The sequence below is a fragment of the Rhamphochromis longiceps genome, linkage group LG6 (assembly GCF_057381845.1).
Source record: "Rhamphochromis longiceps isolate RC_006_pf linkage group LG6, R_longiceps_female_GT1.1, whole genome shotgun sequence".
Classification (NCBI taxonomy): Eukaryota; Metazoa; Chordata; class Actinopteri; order Cichliformes; family Cichlidae; genus Rhamphochromis; species Rhamphochromis longiceps.
In genome coordinates, this window is record NC_140562.1 from 6,295,197 (window position 1) to 6,308,772 (window position 13,576).

General features: G+C 39.9%; 1 protein-coding gene across 3 annotated transcripts; it reads right to left on the reverse strand.

Moving 5' to 3' along the window:
• Nucleotides 1-238: 238 nt before the first annotated feature.
• LOC146667339 (uncharacterized) lies at nt 239-13,151 on the reverse strand. Of its 3 annotated transcripts, XM_085409023.1 has the most exons (6): nt 13,127-13,151; nt 12,893-12,973; nt 11,473-11,526; nt 11,218-11,335; nt 8,978-9,147; nt 239-8,695 (listed from the first exon to the last, which is right to left on the reverse strand). In XM_085409023.1, the coding sequence occupies exons 3-6, from the start codon at nt 11,473-11,475 to the stop codon at nt 1,562-1,564; spliced, it is 7,425 nt and encodes a 2,474-aa protein (XP_085265149.1). In that variant the 5' UTR covers nt 11,476-11,526; nt 12,893-12,973; nt 13,127-13,151; the 3' UTR covers nt 239-1,561. The 3 variants fall into 3 exon arrangements, with proteins under 3 accessions (XP_085265149.1, XP_085265150.1, XP_085265151.1); XM_085409024.1 differs by lacking the exons at nt 8,978-9,147; nt 11,473-11,526; nt 12,893-12,973; nt 13,127-13,151; XM_085409025.1 differs by lacking the exons at nt 11,218-11,335; nt 11,473-11,526; nt 12,893-12,973; nt 13,127-13,151 and having other exon boundaries at nt 8,974-9,082.
• Nucleotides 13,152-13,576: the final 425 nt, after the last annotated feature.

Here is a 13,576-nt window from a genome sequence, read left to right on the forward strand (position 1 = left end):
TCCACCTAGCATTAAAGACAGCCGTGGGCAGTCTGTTGTACCTCTTTCATCCATGCATATTACCAGTTTAGATTAGAGATAGATTAGATTAAACTTTATTAATCCCTCGGGTGGGTTCCTCCGGGAAATTCAGTTTCCAGCAGCACAGCACCGACAGAAGTTGCATGTTATAGATACAATAAAGGGGAATGAGAGTACGGATATAAGCAGAAATATACCATATATACACATATATAAATACAGAATATATAATATGGATAAATAGGATTGCACATTTGAGTGAGTCTATTGCACAGTGATTATTGCACAGTCTAATATAAGAAAAAAATATTGCGAATATTGCACAGTGAAAAAAAGCACTACAGCTCAGCTGTTCCCGCCCTCCTTTGTCCTCCTGTTTCCCCTCCCTCTCCCCTCCAGTGAGGAGTTAAACAGTTTGATGGCGTGTGGGACAAAGGAGTTTTTAAGTCTGTTGGTTCTTGAATTTGGGAGAAGCAACCTGTTGCTGAATAGGCTCCTCTGATTATTTACGACAGTGTGCAGAGGATGCCCAGCATTGTCCATAATGTCCAGCAGTTTCTTTAGTATCCTTTTCTCTGCCACTGTCCCCAGAGTGTCCAGCTTCATGCCGACCACAGAGCCAGCCTTCCTGATTAGTTTTTCCAGCCTGGATGAGTCCTTCTCTGCTGTGCTGCTCACCACAGCATAAAAAAGTACTCCTGCAACCACCGACTAGTAAAACATCCTCAGGAGCTTCCTGCAGATGTTAAAAGGCCTCAGTCTCCTGAGGAAGTACAGTCTGCTTTGGCCTTTTTTATACAGGTGCTCTGAGTTGTATGACCAGTCTAATTTGTTGTCCACCCACAGCCCGAGGTACTTGTATGTGTTGACCACCCACCTCCACCTCCTCTCCCTCTATCTGAACTGGGTGGAGCTGGTCTGGACCTCCCGAAGGTCTTTGTACAGTATTGTAACAACATGAATTCTTTAATATGAAAGAATGATCTTAAACAGTGTTTTAAGTTCCATAATTACTCTAAAATATTGGAAGCAAAAATTTGGTTGAAATAAGAATGGTTTTTAATAAACTCCAGTATATAAACATGTATAATAGACACAATGAACATCCAAAAGAACCAGAATGATAATATATATACACAACTTTGAATACTGTGCAATTCAACGGATAGTATTTAAAAATATAGTATCTAAAGAAAATGTATTCATTTAATCTTGTAAAAGTACCCTATAGGACCCCACAAGTCCACATATTTCCTTTATTCCTTTAATATAATAGTTAGAGAAAATGTAAATAATAACTGTTAAAAAATATAAAAACATTTATGATACAAAAAGCAGTTCTACTACATTTAATAAAATAAGAGCAATAATGCTGCACTGTAATCTAGGTAACATCATTGCAAAGCCACGATATATATATACACACACACACACACACACACACACACACACACACACACACACACACACACACACACATAAAACATATAACTACAGTACAAAAAGCACATTAAAAATGGAAACACAAGTCCTTTGAAAGCTATACAAGGTTGGAGAAAAAGAACGTTGACCCTCTTAGGTCATGTTCATTGGGAACTTCAAGGTCCAAGTTTCCTGGATGAAAGTCAAGCCCTCCAAGTGTGTTATATTTACGATTTGGCCTCTTTTGATTTTGTGCTTGATTGGGAAAAACAGTCACATAGTATCCATCTGAAGTGTTAGATGCTCTCATTCTTGAATCTGGAGAAAATTGTGGCAAACGTGTATTGTGTTTGATATGGCCAGATGGGATTCTTCTGGGGTCCCTCATGCCAGTGTTAACTCCAGATGGGGAGATTGCGTGTCCATGGCTGTGTGGAGCCTGGAGATTAAGGTTGGAACCTCTAGCTCTAAGCACATGATGTTTTCCTGTAAAGTCGTCAATATTGAGATCTGAATGATTTAAATCAATATGTTGGTGGAAAACGCCATCCATTCCAGGGAAGCTGGATCTTACTTTGGTTCTATGGGACCTTCTATCAGTATTACGAAGTCTGATATCACCATCTATGTCCAGGTCAGGAAGTTTCATGGTGAGATTTGACATATCTTGTGTGTGATGTTTATGTGAAGGTGTTTGAAAATACAATGAAGGATCATCAATACTAAGACCTGGAGATCTCAGATGCTGCTGTGGAGGGTGCATTGCAACTTTGGGCATGTTGAGGTTCATGTTTGGAGCACTAACCCTTGGGCTTGATATATGTCCCTTCATCTGGGGTTGTTTCATATTCAGTTTTGCATTTGGAGGATTAATATCAAGATTTGTTGGTCTCAAAGCTCCACCAAAGTCAATATCAGATGCTTGATGTAAATCTGGGCTTCTAAACTGAGGCGGCTTGAAATATGGTTGTTTTAATTTTCTGTCTAAATCAAGATCAGCATGAGGGCCATGGATGTTTCCTAAGGGAATATTTGTGTCAACATCTGGACCTCTTATGCCTCTTAACTGAGGGCCATTAAAGTCCATCCTAGGTTGTCCCATGTTACCATTAATCCCTACATCAGGGTGTTTTGTATTGAGCTTGGGACTCTTGAAATTGGCATCAGGTAAATTGAAATCTGACATACTAACGCCAGGTCCAGAAAGTCTCATATGTGGTGTTTTTGCCTGTGGTCCAGAGATACTGAGATCTGGTGTATTTAAACTTGGGATTTTAAATTTTCCTTTTGCACCAGTAACATCTAAAGTTGCCTCAGGCAAACCAATGTCAACATCTGCAGTGTCCATTTCCAAGTTGGGAGCTTTGAGATCCATGTTTGGTAAGTCTACCTTAGTCACATCAAGTCCACCTTTCATCTTTGGAGCTTTGAGATTCAGATCTGGAGTTTTTAGATTTGAATTTAATTTCAAATTTGGGCCTTTTGGTACTTTAGCTCTGACATCTGGTGAATTGAGGTCAACCTTTGGGAGATCTGTTTTTGGTGCAGAAAATCCCAAATCAAGCATTTTCAAATGTGGTGTTTTAAATTTCCCTGAAGGGCTACCAAAGTCAACATCAGGGAAGTCAAAGCCATTTTTAGAACCTTTAAAGTCTATATTTGATGAAGGTAGATTAGGTTCATTAAGTCCACCTTTCACTTTTGGACCTTTGACTTTCAAATTTTGTTCAAAGTCTGGCCCATCTAATTTTGGTCGAGAAAATCCCACATCAGGTAATTTTAAATTTGGAGATTTTAACTTTCCTGATGGGCTACCAAAATCAACATCAGGAATTTCTAAGCCAGTTTTGGAACCTTTGAAGTTGGCATTTGGTGCCCTGAGGTCAATGTTGGAGCCGTCAAAAGTGCCATCAAACTCAGGTCCTTTAACATTTGGTAGATTACTCTTAGACATTTTCAGTTTTGGCATTTTCAGCTTCCCTTTTGGTGTGCCAGTGTTGATATCTGGAGTGTTGATATCTAATTTGGGAGCTTTAAGATCCATGTCTGGTAAGTCCATATCAGGTGCATCAATTCCACCCTTTATCTTTGGAGCTTTTAGATTGAGATCTGGGCCTTCTAACTTTGGACCAGAAAGACCTAAATCAGGCAGATTCAGGTTTGGCTTTTTAAACTTGCCTGATGGACCAGAAATATCTAGATCAAGATCCGCTTTAGGACCTTTGAGGTTGACATTGGGTGTATTTATGTTTGGACCTTCCAAGTTGCCATCAATTTCAGGACCTTTAAGGCTTGGAAGGTTGAATTTAGGCATTTTCATTTTGGGGAATTTCAGCTTCCCTTTTGGCGAGCCAATGTTGACATCTGGAGGGTTCATATCTAATTTGGGAGCTTTAAGATCCACGTCTGGTAAGTCCATATCAGGTGCATCAATTCCACCCTTTATCTTTGGAGCTTTTAGATTGAGATCTGGTGACTTCAGATCTGTGTTTAGGTCCAAATTTGGTCCTTTAGGCAGTGTCCCTGACAGATTAAATTTAGGCATTTTTAATTTCCCAGAAGGAGCATTAACATCCCAATCTGGACCATCAAGTTTTGGCATTTTAACTTTACCCGATGGCAAGTCCCAGTTGGCATTTGGTTTATCCATTTTCAGCTTTGGGGCTTTGAGGTCAATGTTTGGCATGTTTATGTCAGGTGCATTTATTCCACCACTGAAATTGGGACCAGAGATATCTAGGTCAGGTGTTTTAAGGTCCAAGTTAGGGCCTTCTAACTTTGGACCAGAAAGACCTAAATCAGGCAGATTCAGGTTTGGCTTTTTAAACTTGCCAGATGGACCAGAAATATCTAGATCAAGATCCGCTTTAGGACCTTTGAGGTTGACATTGGGTGTATTTATGTTTGGACCTTCCAAGTTGCCATCAATTTCAGGACCTTTAAGGCTTGGAAGGTTGAATTTAGGCATTTTCATTTTGGGGAATTTCAGCTTCCCTTTTGGTGAGCCAATGTTGACATCTGGAGTGTTCATATCTAATTTGGGAGCTTTAAGATCCACGTCTGGTAAGTCCATATCAGGTGCATCAATTCCACCCTTTATCTTTGGAGCTTTTAGATTGAGATCTGGTGACTTCAGATCTGTGTTTAGGTCCAAATTTGGTCCTTTAGGCAGTGTCCCTGACAGATTAAATTTAGGCATTTTTAATTTCCCAGAAGGAGCATTAACACCCCAATCTGGACCATCAAGTTTAGGCATTTTAACTTTGCCTGATGGCAAGTCCAAGTTGGCATTTGGTTTATCCATTTTCAGCTTTGGGGCTTTGAGGTCAATGTTTGGCATGTTTATGTCAGGTGCATTTATTCCACCACTGAAATTGGGACCAGAGATATCTAGGTCAGGTGTTTTAAGGTCCAAGTTAGGGCCTTCTAACTTTGGACCAGAAAGACCTAAATCAGGCAGATTCAGGTTTGGCTTTTTAAACTTGCCAGATGGACCAGAAATATCTAGATCAAGATCCGCTTTAGGACCTTTGAGGTTGACATTGGGTGTATTTATGTTTGGACCTTCCAAGTTGCCATCAATTTCAGGACCTTTAAGGCTTGGAAGGTTGAATTTAGGCATTTTCATTTTGGGGAATTTCAGCTTCCCTTTTGGCGAGCCAATGTTGACATCTGGAGTGTTCATATCTAATTTGGGAGCTTTAAGATCCACGTCTGGTAAGTCCATATCAGGTGCATCAATTCCACCCTTTATCTTTGGAGCTTTTAGATTGAGATCTGGTGACTTCAGATCTGTGTTTAGGTCCAAATTTGGTCCTTTAGGCAGTGTCCCTGACAGATTAAATTTAGGCATTTTTAATTTCCCAGAAGGAGCATTAACATCCCAATCTGGACCATCAAGTTTTGGCATTTTAACTTTACCCGATGGCAAGTCCCAGTTGGCATTTGGTTTATCCATTTTCAGCTTTGGGGCTTTGAGGTCAATGTTTGGCATGTTTATGTCAGGTGCATTTATTCCACCACTGAAATTGGGACCAGAGATATCTAGGTCAGGTGTTTTAAGGTCCAAGTTAGGGCCTTCTAACTTTGGACCAGAAAGACCTAAATCAGGCAGATTCAGGTTTGGCTTTTTAAACTTGCCAGATGGACCAGAAATATCTAGATCAAGATCCGCTTTAGGACCTTTGAGGTTGACATTGGGTGTATTTATGTTTGGACCTTCCAAGTTGCCATCAATTTCAGGACCTTTAAGGCTTGGAAGGTTGAATTTAGGCATTTTCATTTTGGGGAATTTCAGCTTCCCTTTTGGTGAGCCAATGTTGACATCTGGAGTGTTCATATCTAATTTGGGAGCTTTCAGATCCATGTCTGGTAAGTCCATATCAGGTGCATCAATTCCACCCTTTATCTTTGGAGCTTTTAGATTGAGATCTGGTGACTTCAGATCTGTGTTTAGGTCCAAATTTGGTCCTTTAGGCAGTGTCCCTGACAGATTAAATTTAGGCATTTTTAATTTCCCAGAAGGAGCATTAACACCCCAATCTGGACCATCAAGTTTAGGCATTTTAACTTTGCCTGATGGCAAGTCCAAGTTGGCATTTGGTTTATCCATTTTCAGCTTTGGGGCTTTGAGGTCAATGTTTGGCATGTTTATGTCAGGTGCATTTATTCCACCACTGAAATTGGGACCAGAGATATCTAGGTCAGGTGTTTTAAGGTCCAAGTTAGGGCCTTCTAACTTTGGACCAGAAAGACCTAAATCAGGCAGATTCAGGTTTGGCTTTTTAAACTTGCCAGATGGACCAGAAATATCTAGATCAAGATCCGCTTTAGGACCTTTGAGGTTGACATTGGGTGTATTTATGTTTGGACCTTCCAAGTTGCCATCAATTTCAGGACCTTTAAGGCTTGGAAGGTTGAATTTAGGCATTTTCATTTTGGGGAATTTCAGCTTCCCTTTTGGTGAGCCAATGTTGACATCTGGAGTGTCCATATCTAATTTGGGAGCTTTCAGATCCACGTCTGGTAAGTCCATATCAGGTGCATCAATTCCACCCTTTATCTTTGGAGCTTTTAGATTGAGATCTGGTGACTTCAGATCTGTGTTTAGGTCCAAATTTGGTCCTTTAGGCAGTGTCCCTGACAGATTAAATTTAGGCATTTTTAATTTCCCAGAAGGAGCATTAACACCCCAATCTGAACCATCAAGTTTTGGCATTTTAACTTTGCCTGATAGCAAGTCCAAGTTGGCATTTGGTTTATCCATTTTCAGCTTTGGGGCTTTGAGGTCAATGTTTGGCATGTTTATGTCAGGTGCATTTATTCCACCACTGAAATTGGGACCAGAGATATCTAGGTCAGGTGTTTTAAGGTCCAAGTTAGGGCCTTCTAACTTTGGACCAGAAAGACCTAAATCAGGCAGATTCAGGTTTGGCTTTTTAAACTTGCCTGATGGACCAGAAATATCTAGATCAAGATCCGCTTTAGGACCTTTGAGGTTGACATTGGGTGTATTTATGTTTGGACCTTCCAAGTTGCCATCAATTTCAGGACCTTTAAGGCTTGGAAGGTTGAATTTAGGCATTTTCATTTTGGGGAATTTCAGCTTCCCTTTTGGTGAGCCAATGTTGACTTCTGGAGTGTTCATATCTAATTTGGGAGCTTTAAGATCCATGTCTGGTAAGTCCATATCAGGTGCATCAATTCCACCCTTTATCTTTGGAGCTCTTGGATTAAGATCTGGGGAATTCAGATCTGCGTTCAGGTCTAAATTTGGTCCTTTAGGCAGTGTCCCTGACAGATTAAATTTAGGCATTTTTAATTTCCCAGAAGGAGCATTAACATCCCAATCTGGACCATGAAGTTCTGGCATTTTGAGATCGCCTGATGGAAAGTCTAAGTTAGCTTTTGGTGCATTAATTTTTAGTTTTTGTGCTTTGAGGTCAACATTTGGCACATTTATGTCAGGTGCATTTAGTTTTAAATTTGACCCTCTAGGCAGTGTACCTGAAAGCTGTCCATCGAGTCCATCCAAGTCTCCATTCAAACCAGGAACCTGAATGACTGGTAAGTCAAATTTGGGCATTCTAAACGTTGGAGCCCTGTATTTTCCAGATGGACCTTTAATACTAACTGATGGAGCATCAGTGGCCCAATTTTCACCCTTAAGGTCAGCTTTGGGAATGTTTGCATCAGGTGCAGACATGCCACCTTTTAGTTTTGATGTTTTCAATCTTAGGTCAGGTGTTTTAACATCAGTGTCACTTTTGAGCATGCCAGATTGAGCGTCCAAATCTAAATCAGGAGATTTAAGAGAAATCCTTGGTTTCTTGTGTGACATCTTGATTTCACCTAAAGGCATGTCAGTGTCTGTTCCACTGATATCTGGTTTTGATACATTAATACCCAACATTCCTTGCTCTGAATCAGGTGATATCCCAGACAGCCTAAGCTGGGGTGATTTTACATAACTGGAAGAATCGTCCAAATTTAGATCTGGGTTTTTCAGTCTCTTGGAATACTTTAGACTGAGTTTCCCTGGTGTGCCTTCATGCTTAACGTCACATTCTGGACCACTAAAAGAAGATCCTGAGAGGCCCAGATCTGGCAGTTTAAATGTAGGCATTTTGAATTCCTGGTTTCTTCCTTCAATGGCCACTTTGGGAACGCTGGAATTAACAGATGGACCACAGAAACTTCTGCCATCAAGGTCTATCCCCATTTCAGGGGTAGTAATGTTTGAACCTTTTAGGCCTACATCTACTTCTGGAACTTCAAGTCCAATTTGAGGATTTTCAAGATTTCGCATTGCATTGTCAAATGATGGGTGGTCAGTATTTTGCAATTGCATACAAGATGTAGTGCTGACATTTGGGTCTTCTGGTAAGTCTAGATCTGGACATCTGGCACCGATTTTGAATCTTGGAACCTGAGCTTCACTTAGATTAGTCCCATTCAAGCCAAGACCTAGCGGTGGAAGATTCAGATTGCTGCCATCTGTTAAGCTTCCCTCATAAGAGTGTGAATCAGCATTAGCATCTGTGATTAAAGTCTTGGATTTCAGAAGTCCAAAGTCAACTCCAAGGCGAGGCAGCCCCATGTCATTTCTTTGGTTGACCTTGGATGAGCTTTGTACAGGTGGTTTGGCAGTAAACTCCCCATTCACGTAGCCCCCTTCAACACTGGGTACATCATCCATCAAAAACTTCTTGATTTTGGTGTTGTACAGTTTGTTGTAGGAATCCGTCAGCATCTGGAAACAGTGAGAAGTTGATGATTGGAATGAAACTATAACATGAGAGTTTATGTGTTGTAACAGATGGGAGATAATTATTAATTATCAATTGTCATCATCATCACTATTTAATTTGAGTACCAAATTCTCTTGTTTTGTTTTTTGCATCCAGCATTAAATGTATCTGCATCAGAAAATGTAAACAATTGTGAACTGTGTTCCACTGTTGCATAAACATACTGAAACTAATATAATTACTAATCCTTTATTTTTAATTGATATTATCTGCATTTAACCTACAGCCCCAGGACCCTTGGTACACTGGTCCAGATTGTCAAGGCTCTTGCTCCGGTTGCTTCGAGTGAGGACTTGAACTTTATCATCAAATGGCTCCATCAGCTTCAGTACTTTTGACACCTCTTCTTTGGACAGTTGATCAAAATTGATTGTTGCCCCCAGAATTTCATCCCCTGAAAAAGACAAATGAAGTTCTTGCACAAAAAAAATACCTTGTTCGAGAACATGCTTGACTGTGTGCAAATAATACTGTATATCCTTCAAGGGCAGTTTTAGTACTTTAAACCTGGCCTGATCTTGACCTAGAACAGCGGTCAGCAACCTTTAACACCCAAAGAGCCATTTGGACCCAGTTTCCAAAGAAAAGAAAACACTGGGAGCCGCAAATACTTTTTGACATCTAAAATGAAGATAACACCGTTATTGTTTTTTACCTTTATGCTTTGTATAAACACCTAAAGTGTGTTGCTCATGAAATTCATGAAGTGCTACAGAGAAAATTACATTTTATTTATGTAATGAACACATTTTGACCTTTTAAAAAATATAACAAAAAGGAAAGGCACCTAGTTGAAGGTCTATTTTAAATGAATTAAAAAGCTGAAGCTAAATTATTCATATACTAAACAAAAACTGTAGTGAGCCGTCATCCTTATATCACCTTTATATCACAGCTGCCATTTCGCAGCCTGTAGCGGAGCCCTGACCTGAATTTTAAAAATAATTGGGAAAAAAATCACTTAACTGCCTCAAAAATGAAAAATAAATATTTGCAAAATATCTGCATAAATATTTATTTTACGGGGTTAAATGGCCTGCATTTGGTAAATGGCCTGCATTTGTATAGCGCTTTTCTAGTCCCTAAGGACCCCAAAGCGCTTCACACTACATTCAGTCATTCACCCATTCACACACACATTCACACACTGGTGATGGCAGCTACATTGTAGCCACAGCTGCCCTGGGGCGCACTGACAGAGGCGAGGCTGCCGGACACTGGCGCCACCGGGCCCTCTGACCACCACCAGTAGGCAAACATGGGGTTAATGTGTGTGGCAGGGCGTAGTCTGCAGTGCTGCTGCAGGGGAGGTGGACGGACCTGAGCGGCTTCCACAATCAAGCCTCGCCTGTTTAAAGTCTGTGCTCTCTCTGCTGTTGTGTTGGTATGTGTCGGGCTGTGAGCTGGAAAGCTACAGCTGGCTGTTTGGCTACAGCAGTCATGTGTGAAAAGTGGTCAATAAACAAACATCGTCGGGTCTGCCGTTGTATGTTTACAATGGGACTGTGATGGCATCAGCCACACAGGGGTAAATCAGTCCATTTTTTACTTTATTAGTTTGCTTTGCAGTTTTCTTCATTAATCATTTGGTTAAACCTAACACTGGTATTATGAGGCGCGCACATAGTAACATTGTGTGGTTTTTCTAAAATGTTTTGTTATATTAATTATGTTTCTCTCTCTTTGAGTTACCTGGGTTTGGGCGGTGGCTGTTTCCTGTCTGGGCAAAAGGCGTGGCTGAGGACTCTGGGAACAAAATGCCTGCTCAGCAGGACCAACCATGGGCTTACCAGGAGCAGGGGTGTTTTAGGTTTAGTTAGGTTATTCTGTGCTTAGTTAATATTAGTGTGTGTTTTTGTTTTCCCCCCTATTGTGTGTAAATGGTTTGGCCAAATCACTATAAAAGCTACCCTCATGTGTCTTTGTAATTAGGTCAGTTTGTGAGTTAAGTTGTGTCTCACTTTGTTTTGTTTAAGTTTCTGGAAATTCCTTTTTGTAGAGTTCTATTTAGTTGCCCTCTTTTATGGGCCTGCTAAGTATGTTTTTGAATTTTGTTAATTTTGGACTTTTTGAGGGTTAAAATAAAGAAAACCCTTTTTGAAGGCACTTTTTTGCCTGTGTCCTCTTTGCTTTGGCTGCTTGGTCCCTCACAGGGACTTCAGGTCCAGACCGTCTGCGCACAGCGTCTGCAAATCGGGGCTGTACGAAGTCACTTCATCTTTACGCAGGACTGTAAGCTGTCCTCTTTGAGGCGTGAGCGGTGTTTGTTTTTACCATAGCTCATGGTGGAGAATAGCTGCTCACATACGTATGTGGATCCGAAGATCCATAATTGCACTTAAATGTACAATAGTTTCCTTGAATTTAAGGTGTGTTCTTTTTAGAAACAACTATTTTATTTCTTGTTTTCAAAAAGTCAAAAACAATACGAAGAGAAGTTTCAATAGGATGTCAAGATTCATACCTTCCTTTAGTCCTTTGCCGGAAGAGACATTATTGATACTGGAAATGACCACCCCTCCCTCCTCTAACTGCTCCAAGGTCAGGGCTTCAGAGAGGCTTCTTCCCCTGCGGTGTGAAGGCTGCAAGTAAAAGCAACATTTTTGTAAACTGAACAGAAGAATTACTCCTCTAAAGTAGACAATTTAAAACAAAATATTCAATTCTGTATATATGAGCATTTTAGGAAGAATTAAAACAATATGTAAACGTTTCATACCATGACTCTTGTGGTTTTCTCACTATTGCACTGAGAAATCCAGGTTGACTAAGCCTGTAAAAGAACAAATAATATACAGTTAACAGACTGATTAACAGATTAAGGGAGCAAGTAAAACAAATGGCAAACTGTTCATGTATTTTCCTTAAAGTAGAGCATTAAACCAGTCAGCTACAACATTAAAATGGAATGAATTCAGCCCTTCTAAAAGATTTTTACTATACATACTAAATGTAAAAAATCTTAAGGCTTTGAGGAAGACTGTATCCATTTTTGTACATACTGTACTGTACTGTATGTGCTTAGAGAAGTGGCACCCAGGTGAGTCAGCAGATGCATCTTTCAGGTATTCAAACTATGGCTTTGAAACTGTTAGCTCATCATTAAGGAAAACCTAGAACAGGTTTTTCAAGACTGTTTTCTTTTTGCAAGCACACAAAGCCCAAGCAGCCACACCCACTGCTTCCTAACACAATGACACAAGAACACAGAAAGGCCTCCTGTGAATCCAACACAGTATGATCTATGGGTTTTTATAATTCCACACATTAATAGAAAATGTGAAATAAATGTCCACACAAATGTCTCCGCAACCTCAGTGTACTATTGCTGAACAGCAACAACATAAAGAGTGATCAGGCAACAGGTATTACATGGACATGTCAATAACTATCTCAGGACTGTTAAAATACATAAAATGTTAAAACAACGTGATAGTTGGCAATAGACTCTTTTTATTTTTCACTTTAAGTGAAATCATATTAAGGTACAATAATATACATAATTTATGTTTGTATGATGTTTAAATTGAAAAAGAAATTAGCAAAAAGGTAACAATTAGACATGTAAACAACTCCAATCAAACATCTCCTCATGAGGATTTTATCCTTCGCTAGCATGAAAAGACGAAACCTTCAGCATTTAGCAGGTATCGTGCACAACTTCAAATGGCATTTGATTAAAGGACGCCACTGATATACTATTCAGTTACATATTAAACATTTTACAAGTAAGCCAAAGTGCACATGCCTTTGTTGAGTCCCAATTAGAAGAATGAACTACAGTGCTAATATTTAACAATCCTCAGATAACGTATAATTTCTAATTATAAAAAAGTGAAAACATCAAGATGCAGAACAATGATGACCAGACATGTTCTTTCAAAAAAAAAAAAAACATTTTGTGAGGTTTTTTTTTTTCTTGAGAGGTTTATTGAAAGATTTACTAATGTCATAAAGAAAAGTAATGCCTTTCAAAAGAAAAAAAGATGCTTGTTTAGCTGCAAAAATAAAATAAACCTGAAGACAGATTGAATGGTATATGGTGAAATGGTGCCAGGTGAAAAGCTGAAATGCAACCCACTACCACCACCACGCATGAAACCTGCTAGTGAAAAGTAAATTTAAGAAACTGAGCTTACCTCAGCATGCATGTGCCTGCTGTGGTGTTGGAGTCGTGTCGTAAAGTTTCCCCACAGAGTCACCAGTCCATGCTATTTCCACTGAAGGGTGAGAATGAGGATATACAGAGCAGTCAGGTGGACATATACTCAACCTGAAGCAGCCAAACAGGTTCCATTTTAAAGAGCCATTAACTGTCAACAGACACAAACATGCGTTTTTGCATCATACGCCCTCATGAAACTTTCACACACCTTGACTACCACATGCCTCTGGCTCGCTGCATATAAACACAAATACACACGACAACAGACAAGAGTCTGTGTCGTGTCAGTGTCTGACCCACGTGTCTGTCACACAGCCGCACATTTCTTCCTAGAAAGCAAACAGATAGAGTATGCACGCATGTTAAAGCTAGCATTACGGTTGATTCCTGATTTTAAGGGACCAAAATACAAAATAAAAAAACAAACACTCCCCCTGACAACTTGATAAGTGTGGTAAGAAAATTTCTGACCTGAGCCAAGGGAGCGGCAGGCGTTCACCGTGTGAGTCACTCCGATTAGTCACTTGTTGGGGACAAAGACTGTTGTCTGATTCAATCTGGATTGAAAGAAAAGAGAGCTCAGTTGCATTCACAGAATTATATAATCCTACCTGAAAGGGTACAGCTGCAGCTCCATATGGGCTCTGACTGTACAGTG

Coding starts and splice junctions, on each gene's coding strand:
- LOC146667339 (XM_085409023.1), bottom strand. Junction 9,148..11,217: donor CGGCAAAGGACTAAAGGAAG/GTATGAATCTTG, acceptor TGTCTTTTTCAG/GGGATGAAATTCTGGGGGCA. Junction 8,696..8,977: donor GTACCAAGGGTCCTGGGGCT/GTAGGTTAAATG, acceptor CACTGTTTCCAG/ATGCTGACGGATTCCTACAA.